This window comes from Arachis hypogaea, chromosome 16 (genome assembly GCF_003086295.3).
Source record: "Arachis hypogaea cultivar Tifrunner chromosome 16, arahy.Tifrunner.gnm2.J5K5, whole genome shotgun sequence".
Classification (NCBI taxonomy): Eukaryota; Viridiplantae; Streptophyta; class Magnoliopsida; order Fabales; family Fabaceae; genus Arachis; species Arachis hypogaea.
Genome location: NC_092051.1, coordinates 145,555,013 through 145,565,621, shown reverse-complemented (window position 1 = coordinate 145,565,621; position 10,609 = coordinate 145,555,013). Strand labels below are relative to the sequence as shown.

General features: G+C 37.4%; 1 protein-coding gene across 2 annotated transcripts; it reads left to right on the top strand.

The window, feature by feature from the left end:
- Positions 1 to 319: 319 nt before the first annotated feature.
- Positions 320 to 4,194, top strand: LOC112697550 (nudix hydrolase 14, chloroplastic-like). Of its 2 annotated transcripts, none has more exons than XM_025750786.2 (5): positions 320 to 797; positions 2,039 to 2,145; positions 2,713 to 2,805; positions 2,902 to 2,973; positions 3,848 to 4,194. In XM_025750786.2, the coding sequence occupies exons 2-5, from the start codon at positions 2,041 to 2,043 to the stop codon at positions 3,878 to 3,880; spliced, it is 303 nt and encodes a 100-aa protein (XP_025606571.1). In that variant the 5' UTR covers positions 320 to 797; positions 2,039 to 2,040; the 3' UTR covers positions 3,881 to 4,194. The 2 variants fall into 2 exon arrangements, with proteins under 2 accessions (XP_025606571.1, XP_025606570.1); XM_025750785.2 differs by having other exon boundaries at positions 2,902 to 2,985.
- The last annotated feature ends 6,415 nt before the right edge of the window (positions 4,195 to 10,609 follow it).

Below are 10,609 nucleotides of genomic sequence, written 5' to 3'. Positions count from 1 at the left end.
CACGCTTCAAAAGCGTGGCCATAGAGAGAAACAAGGACGTTTTAAAAGCGTGGCGACAGGGTTTCATTACGGCCACGCTTAAAAAGCGTGGCTATATGCTGGTACACCATTGCCACGCTTTAAAAGCGTGGCCAAAGGTTTCTTTACTGCCACGCTTTAAAAGCGTGGCCGTAGAGGGCAACAATAACGTTTTAAAAGCGTGGCGAGAGGGGCCCCAACCAATTGACCCAAACCCGGCTCTCAAACCCGGCCCCCAACCCTGTCCCCAACCCTAATCTCTCTTTTCCCTTCGAAACCACTAACCCTAATCTCTCTTTCACCTTCGAAACTACTCGCCTGTATCGGAAGAGCTCCTCCCTTCGCCCTTCGCCCTTCGCCTTCGTCACTGATGGAAACCACTTCTTCTTCATCTTGTTAATCTTCGTACCCTTCTTCTCTTTCTTGTTCTTCGAATCATTGTGGATCTCTCTGTTCACCTTCAAGCTCCAGCAAACATGGTCGAACGGCAAGCTCCTCCCTCTTCTTCTCCTCCAAGCCCTCTCAGCCGCGCTTCCGCCGCCGTTGGTTGCCGTTAACGTTCGCGTCTTCGTTCAGCCGTCGTCTTCGTTCGCGTTCTTCGCCGTTCAAGTTTGCTCGGCGTTCACCGTTCGCGTTCACTCGCCGTTCACCATTCGCGTTCACTCGCCGTTCACCGTTTGGGTTCGCGTTCGTCTGGAAGCCACGTTGCCCTGCTTCAAACTCTGCGACCAACCCGTGCGCTCCACCTAGCCGTCGAACTGCTCTCTTTTGTCGCCGCCGTGAGTTCCCTAAACCCACCACCAGACAATACACTCACACAACACCAATACTCTGCTTGAAACTCTGCAACTTCTTATTTCTATTACAATAAGTAACTATTTGATTTGGCAGTGGTTTGGATTTTTTTCATAGACTGAATTAAAGTATACAATAGTTATGTTCTCTTCTCTATCACATTGATACTAAGCTTTGAATTCTCTTATTTCGTTTCATGTTTTCCGCACTCAACATGTTTGATGAAATGCTTTAACCATATTTCGGGTTGGTTTTATCATTTCTAGCTTTTAGAAACTTAGTAAGTTGATTGCATGTGAAATTAGAATAATTGGATCTTAGTAATTAGGAAATTTTAGCTGCAAAAATAGCATCTTTGTAGAAAACATATTAGCATGATGATTCCACTTGCATTAGTGTTCTTCTGGTAAATTTTAACTGTTAGTGTGAACTTGTTAATTTGCTAATTGTTCTTGTGTTGTTGTTCTGTTGTTCTTCTGTTATTTTTATTTTATTTTTTTGTTGTGATTTTCTGTTTTTGAACCTGTTAAGTTGATAATTTGCTAAATTATTGGGCTGCTGTTGTTTTAATTTGCTAAATTGTTAGGTTTCTGTGATTTAATTTGTTGGATTTTCTATTTAGGTCTTGTTCTTGTTTATTTGCTAAATTGTTGTTGTGTATTTATTGTTGTCTTTGAGATTCTTGCTGGATATTGGTGATCATTGATTTATTATATGCTTCATGTTTTCATTGTTTTCTTCTTCTGAAGGAAAAAAAATTCTGTTTTCATTATTTTGTTGATTGTTTGTTTTGTTTCAGAAATTAATTTTTTGTGATCAATGCTCAAACTTTAAATGCTGTTCTGTTGGTTTTGCAGTGTTTGTTTTGTTTCAGAAATCAATTTTTTGTTATCAATGCTCAAACTCTGAATGTTGTTCTTTACAAAGAGTTGTTTATCTTGTTTCTTTAAATAGCTATGTAAGTTTAACTTGCAGAAAATGTATTAATAAGCTAGAATGTGAGTCAATTTTTGAGCATTTTTCTATTTTCTGTACTAAATTTTGGACTAGCAACTGTGATTATTTGAACTAGTTAATTACCTTTATTCTTGTTCAGCATGGCACTCTCGGGGCACTTGTCCAAGATTCTGTTAAGAGCCACTACTAGATTCTTGTTATCATGCTATATAAAAAACATGTCTCAGTTGTGGTGGTTTGGTTTGGTTTTTGTTGTTTTCCATTGCAGGAATGCTATTGATTCCTCTTTATTCAAGCAATGGTTGCATAACTTGCAAAGTGAGATTTGGGATTCTAGCTGATGGCACCTTGGCTCTGAGACAAGTTCTAATTCAGGTAATTGCATCATCAGTGTTTAAAAAGTGGATATAATTTCTGATAATTACGCCTTGTTAATTGGTAATTTAAGTAACTGACTAACCTGTTAGTCTTCTAGTCTTATTCATGTTCTCAAATCAAAATCAACGAATCTAGTTGGACTCTTTTTGGTGTAAACAGGGTGTAGACATGTTTGGAAAGCGCATTGGGTTTCTCAAATTTAAAGCTGACATTTATAAGCCAGTCTATGTTTCCATTTTCTTGTGTTAATTTTAGCAAGGGGCTATGAACTAATAGACATTTTACCTGTTATGCTCTATATATATTATTCAAAAATAGCTTCTTGTGCTTCAATATCCAAAAATTGGATTCCTCATCATGGCAAGCAATGTATTAATAGTATTTGATTCATAGGCATACCACATTCTGAGCTATGTGGTATCTAAAATGCACAACTATTAGGATCTTTTGCTTCTTACCTTATGTTCTCAGGCATCCATCATTCCTCTTTTGCTTGTAATTTCTGTGCACTTGCACCTGATGCTGATTTCTTTCTTTATATATAATAAAGTAAACCGTGATTAGGTTCCAGGTATTGTATTTGCAAGAGGACCTGCTGTGACTATGTTGATACTTCTGGAATCAGATGGTGAAACTTATGCTGTCCTTACTGAACAGGTTCTTAGATGTTGGATCCTTGCAGAGAGAACTATGTTTTTTTTCAAACATTTTAACTAGAGTTCCATATTATGCTTATTATTTTTTATTTATCAGGCAAGGGTTCCTACTGGAAGAATTATTTTGGAATTGCCTGCTGGAATGACAGCACCTGAGGAATTAGCAAAGGTCCGTCTAATTGTAAGTTTATTTTATTGGTATTGGTAGTTTGGTACTATCAATTTTTTAAGCAACACTAGTTTTACATGCATGGGGATCAACTCTGCTCAAGGTGTTTCCAGTTTTCTTCTATTTTTAATTTCTCTAGTTTCACTATCCATTGCCATTACCTATTAATTTTTGGTATAGTATCCCTAATAACAATAACAAGACGTTCAGGTCGTTGGAGTTGAATTTAGTTTTGAAACCGAAAAATCCATATCTCATGTATAAATTCTGGTATTTAAATTAAAGATTTTGCTAGCGATTGGCTTTTAAGTAGTTAAGAGTAGAATGTTTTTGCATAGAAAATTAAGCAGTCCATCAAATTTATCAACCTTTAAAAGTTTTTCTACTTGTGGATTTTTAAAAAGTAGTAAAACTCTTCAGAATATTGATAAGACCTATGGATTTAATTGGAAGAGAGGAAAGTGTAACAATGTAACATTGAGTAATATTGAACAAATGAAAATTATGTGGTATTTTCTTTTGATATTTTTCTATTTAGTAATATTAATTTATCATATAAGGCGGCATAAGGAAAAAAACAACTTGAATACTTGATAGATATAATCACTATTTTGAAAAGAATGATTTTGACTTTTCCTTTTTCTAGATAAAGCTTGACTATCAAATGCTAAAATATAATTAAGAAAGGGAAAATGATTAAAAAATGCTTTCTTTATTTCAATATACATGTCAAGTTTTTTTTTTTTTTTATAGTAGAATGTGAACCTGGTTTAATTTGGAATTGTTAATACATGCATAAATTAGATTATTTCTTATAATGTTTTTATATATATCGTTTTTGTTGGTTCAATTTGTTGTTGATATTTTGCTGCAGGCTAGTATTGGAATGGATAACTTGAACGCTTAATGCACAAAGTGGAGCAGTTTTAGGTTGATTTTGATCTTTTACCAAGTATTTAGGTTGATGATCATCTCTATTAGTGTAATTTGATATATTATGAGCAGTTCTAACTTGTATTGTTTCTGTATTTTTCTTCGATTTTTAGTTTTGGAATTTGAACTCGAGATTTATTTTGTATTTGAGTAATAGTTTTTTAATGTATAAAACAATTATAGTAAATTATATATCTCACTAATTATTGTTTGATTTGTCTTGTAATAAAAATTGCATACTATATTTGTAGGTTTGGTAATAAAAAAGGATTGAAAATTTATAGTGTAGCAATGAAGATCAAGTAAGGGAAAGAAATTTTTTTTTTAATTTAACAAGGCTTTCGCCATGCTTTTAAAGCGTGGTTGTATATTTTGCTATGGCCACGCCTTAAAAGCGTGGCTGTATATCTTTCTATTGCCACGTTTAAAAAGGGTGGTTATATCTCCACCTATCGCCACGCTTTTACAGTGTGACCATATCTCTACCTACAGCCACGCTTTTCCAAGTGGCAGTTTGTAAAAAAGCGTGGCAAACAAAAAGCGTGGCAATAGACTGCAAAAAGCGTGGCGATAGAGCAACCGTCACCCTTTGATAGGCCACCCTTTCGAAAGCGTGGCGATAGCTCAAAGCGTGGCGAAAAGCTATTGCCACGCTTTTTTTAGCTTTTCGCCACGCTTTAAAAGCGTGTCAAAAGACCTGTTTTCTTGTTAGCAATTTGTTTGTTCGAATAATATGTTAAAAAAGTGAGTGAAAATAAATTTGTGTCAGCGAAGTAATTTTCTGTTTCAAGAATAAAAATTTGTAAATAAAAATGTGGCTGCTTCTCTTCTCCTTCCACTTTTGTGTGCCACGTTTATTGTTGAGAAAACACACTCACACTCTGAGCAAGTTTGGAATAACTCTTCACAGATAAAGGCATAATAAAGAGATATTATTTTGCAACTAACAAGGAAAATATATTCCTAGATGTTCATAGCTACAAGCTAAGTACTGTACGTAATAATATGTATTGTGCTCACAAGTCACAATCAGCAGATTCAACAACAATAAAATCGATCTTGTCCCGCTGGAAAACATATCAAACACTAAGTGGAGAAGATCGAGAAGAAGTTTCAGTCTTGACAAAGTAAGTTTCTCAGTAAAGCTAGGACATTGTACTATATTCCAATGTGATACCACCTTGTTTACGTATGTTTCTGCTGGCTGGGCATGTCATGTTGGCCATGGAGATTGAGATTAAGACACTAAAATAAATGAGTAAATTACCAATTATGTCTCTGAATTTGTAAAACGCTGACAATAATAATTCTGATATTTGTTAACGATAATTATACCCTTAAAAATTTTAAAAATGCAATAAATCTGTCCAACCGTGAAGAAAGCTCTTCCCTGTTAAACGAAGTTTGGTGATGTGGCAGATGGAATTTTAACGTGGCATCCTCTTAAGGGCTTCCGTCCCGTTTCTCCTTTATATGGAGATGAGAGAGAACGTATTCTCCAATTCACCAGAAAGACAAACCCTAACTATTATCATGCATGGTGGAAGCAGAAGCATTTTCAATAACAATCAGAGGACACAGTCAATGAAAAATACTAACTCTAAATGGCTTGAAGAACACGGGAGTAAGCCCTATGACAGGACATGCTTCTGCCGTCTTCAGGTGGTGGCGTTGAAGTCGAAGATGAGGAGAAACCCAAGGAGATGGTTTTTTAGGTGTCATCTGTGGAAGGTATGTATGAATTTTCTGGTGAATCTGTCCTTATTCCCTATTGAGAATTGAGCTTGATGAATGGCTTTTGTGCTAGACAGACGAAGAACACTGGGTGTCATTATTTTCAATGGATAGACGAAACCAACGAGAAATCTGTTGGGCTGGAGGAATCCTCCAAGAATGGAACACTAGTATGCAATGAATGTAGAGTCTTGAAAAGGAGATTTACCAGTGTTGAGACAGAGACCATACACAGAGATGGAAAGATGATGAGGGAGCACATGAAGAGAGTTGATTTGTTTGGTTAGATAGGAGAAGGGATGCATGCAGGACAGTTTTTATTAATGGATGTTATGTGTTATTGTTTTATGGAATTTATGTTGACATTGTTGTAGCTATTTTTCTTACTTGTTAATGAAGTAGATCTGTGTCTTACACTCAATTAAATACTAACAAAAGCATGAATGGAGTGAATACAAATAAGTAAAAAGGGCAACTCAGATATGTTAACTAAGTTGAGATGGGTTTAAGAAATCAAACACTACCAAAGGAACAAGAATAATACCAAAATATTTGGTCTGCATAACATTTAGCATTAACACATATTGTTCCAACCAAAATACTGAATACTCGCTAATTAGTCTTAATATCAGACACCAAAATACTTAAATTGTGCAACAAAGGCCAATAACCATCAATACTAATATCAACATATAACCCAAAAATTAGAAAAAGTATTGCAACTAAACTTCAACTTATAACGCAAAAGAAGAACTAATTAGAGATTCAAGTCTCCTTCAACTAGACTGATTTGGCATGAATTTAGAGAACCTAGAATTGGTTGCTTTACTAGCTCCATTCATGATTTCATTTGACACCACTGGAGTCCTTGTGGTGTTTAGAACTCCTAAACCAGGGATAACAATTGAAGTAGGTCTAACGGATCGTATTTGTGGGGGCCTAAATGGTGGGTTAGGCCTTGGAGTGGCTGCTGGACCTAGGGGTGGAAAAAGGGTAGGCGGCCTACCAGGGGCCTGCAGCCTGGCCTGTGTTTGGCCTGACCTGGCCTGGTCTGTTATAAAATAGGCACAAGCCCAAGCTCTTTTAAAAGCCTTAATATGTTAATAGGCCAGGCCCAAACTCACTAATTAGCCTTATAGACCTGTCAGGCCGGTTTGGGCCTGTTAAAATATAACTAAATATATAAATAATTATTTATTATTAATAAAATTATGAGATATTTTAAATTTATTATATTTTATTATAAATATTTTTGTATATTTTAAATACATTAAAGTTTAAATTTTTTTATAAATATTAAATATATTATCATATAAATATTTTTATTAAAAAATAATTTTTTTAAATAATATTTTTATTTTTGTAAAAAAAATTATCAGGCCTTTTAACAGGCTTCAAGCCAGGCCAGGCCTATTACTTTATAAAGAGTCTACAACAGGCTGCAGGCCAGACTCAGACTAATTAACGTATGATAGGCCAGGCCTGTTAAGAGCAAAGCCTGGCCTGGTCTGGCTTGTTTCCACCCCTAGCTGGACCTGGAGCTGTGGGCCTAACTTGAGGTTGCGTTGCTGGAGTTGTAGCTGTGGGCCTCACATGGGATCGAGCTGATGGGGGCCTCATAATAGGCATCTTTACCCTGATTCCTTCCCTGCTAGTACATGCAGCAGCAACAGCAGCAATATTGGAGGGAGTTTTAGGAGTTGATATAGCACCTTTGCTAGATCTGGTTGCTCTGCTTGCAAGGTTGGTTCTAGGAGCTCTCCTTCCAACACACTGACTTGTTGAACCGGATATGTTGAGATTGGCCTACAAAAAAATAACTCTAAGTACCACATGTCACGTTACTGTAATCAGTATTGATTGATATATATGCTACCTCTTCATCAGCTTCAGAGTGTGGGTGGTCTTGTGTGAGCTCCTCTTCTACTGCATCCATGGTCTCCTCCCAAAACCTCTCATGCTCTGAGTCTGACATGTCCTCTAAGCTCATGTGTGGCAGATTTTCTCCTGCTGCTGGCTAGACATGTCCTCCAGCTGGCTAACCTGCTTGAGGTGTTTGCTGTGCATTTACATCTTCCTTAGTTGCCACATGAATCTTCTTATCAGGACAGATTCTGGAGTTGTGCCCCACCTACGAAGAAAACATCATTCCAACCATCAATAGATGACAATACTCAACAGCAAGAGTGATAGAACAAGTTAGATTTTATATTTATCTTTTTGCAATATTTACAACTTATTTTGCCATAACTCCTCTTAAGTTTGTACTGGCTACCACTCTGTTTCTCTGATTCATGTCAAGCTTTCTTTTTTGTAGGCCTTCTTATTGGCCTCTTATAAGGTGGAGGGAGATATGGCTGTCCCTCTGTATCAGCCCAGTATTCCTGACTAGGGACTGTATTGATGTGAAATTGGTAAGTTCTGTTATATGCCTCCATAGTCAGCCAATGGTGGGCATAATCTTCTGGCCTTTGATTTTTTCTTTGAATTGCAGCAACTCCATGACAGCACGGCAGGCCTGTCAGTTGCCACTTTCTACAGGTGCAAGTCCTTTTTTGAATGTTGACCCGAAGTGTGCGACCATGCCTTCTAACTTCAAATATATTGTGGTCATCATCTCCCACCCATTGAGCTTCTCAATAATTTCTTTCCTTCTTTTCCTTCTCTAATCTGCTAGTCTGGATAGGAGCCAATTTGCCTGTGTAGGCTATTAGTGCATCTTTATGAAATGCCATAGTTTTCATCAGGTAATATCTAATCTCCTCCATCATGGTAATGATGCTCTTGCCTCTTAGTCCCACCATTGTTGCGTTAAGTGATTCTGCATTATTATTCGTTATGTTATCTACTTTCGGCCAAGTAGAGAGTCTTGACCTTGACCAAGTTCCTTGCTCATATGCAGACAAGTATTCGTAGGCAGATGTATTAATCCTCTTAATTGCAGCCATACCCTCATTAAATTCCTGATCAGTCAACACCCTTGCACATTAAAATAGCAACTGTTTAAGTTTCAGGTCTTTCCAACGCTTGTTGAAATTTCTCCACATATGCATAGTACAAAACCTGTGATTAACCCCTGCAATAACTTCTTGCAGAGCAGGAATTAGCCCCTGTCATTGAGTAAGTTAGACAACATATACCATAGCTGGAGGTATGACTAGTTGAATAAAGTAGTTGAATACACATATTAAAAACTAACCTTCTACTTATCTGACATGAAGTGTCAATCAAATTGCTGGTGGTCTCCGATATCTGCCAACAAATATTCAAGGAATTCTTTCCAGTTTTTCTTTGTTTCTGCATCAACTACTCCATATACAACTAGGAATAGATGATTGTTGACATCTTGAGCAACGGCAGTCAGCAGCTGCCCTCCAAAATAACCTTTCAAAAATGCTCCATCAAGACATAGGAAAGGCCTACATCCTTACTTAATCCCCTTTTGCAGGCATCTAGATAGATGTATAGACTTCTAAACTTAGGTAACCCTTCCTGTTGTGGGGTTGTGCCCATATGGCAATTGGATCCTAGGTTGGCCTTACAGAGCTCATTCAAGTAAGTTATCAACTTCAAATACTGTTCCCTTTTTGTGCCCTCAATGACATCCTTAGCCTTTTCCATTGCCCTAAACATCATCCTCTCTCCAACACATATATCAAACTCAACTTTGAACATATATCTAGCCTCTTTCTAGGACAAATTGGGACAGATCCTAATCTTACTAATCAACTCCTCCAAAACCTATTTACAAGTGACTGACCTACTTCTATTACTCCTAGGGCACATATGCTCATCAACCAGTGTTTTTATTTGGTAACTAGGTGACTGATTTCTCCTTGCACAGTAAATTTCCCATGGACACGTTTCGTTGTAACAGATGACCCTGCACCTATGTGGTTCAACCTTGAGAAAAAATTCCTCTTTGCCCATTTGAATACTATATTTCCGGACTGCATCCTTAAACTTCTACATCGTGCCAAATTCCATACCTAACTCCAGTCTAATTTTGCCAAACTTTGTATTAGGATTGTGCTGAGGAAATATTGGATTTTCATCCTCAGAATCAGAACCAGGCGGGGTCTGCAACTCCTCAGATTGGTACTGATATTCAGTTGGCCCAGCATCATGGTCATTTTGGTTAGGAACAACCACCCTTGGAGCCTGATTCTCCTCCCTGGGTGGCAGAATCCTCTGACCTGATGGAGGGGGTCTTGGATGATGCCTCCGAACTTGTGATGCATTCATATGATTAGGTAAGTAATTAACAGACAAATTTTGGCAATTAAAATAGAATCCCAACAGTAAACAATATTCATCCTAGGATCTACAATTCATTAACATCATAATTGTGAAAATTTGCATGTTTTAACCAACAAAAATATACAATACATATAATAACTTGCATGTTCATCACCATTGTTTTGTGGGGCAGGTTGCGCTCTACCAGATGGTTGGGGCCTTCCATGTTTCTTCCTGCATTTTCTTCCCCATCCATCAGCTTCTTCAGGATGAGATTACCCCTCTTCGCCTTCGACGTGTGTCTCATGGTTGTCTCCTAAATTGGGTTTCTCATTTTCAATAGTTGCAGCTTGAGTTTGAATGAGTACGTTATCAGTAGCTACGCCATCTTTCTCCGATTGATCATTCCCCCTTTTACTCAACATTGATTCACCTTCTGTTGCTGTTGCTCCTCGTACTGTGGGGGATCATCTTGATGATTTTTCTGATTTTTTGAAGAAGCTCCATCTACTTCTATATCATCTGGTCATCCATGTTCCTCATGCCGTGGGAAATCCTGGTCATGATTTTGCTGGTCTTCTGAAGGAGGTCCCTCAACTTCATCAACTAACTCTGGATCGGCATCAACAGGATGTTCAAAATACAAGTGGATCCTGTTTTCATTCTTCAGTGCAGCATCACACAACTTAACCACATCGATATCCTTTCTCAGCACCCGTAACCCGTTAGC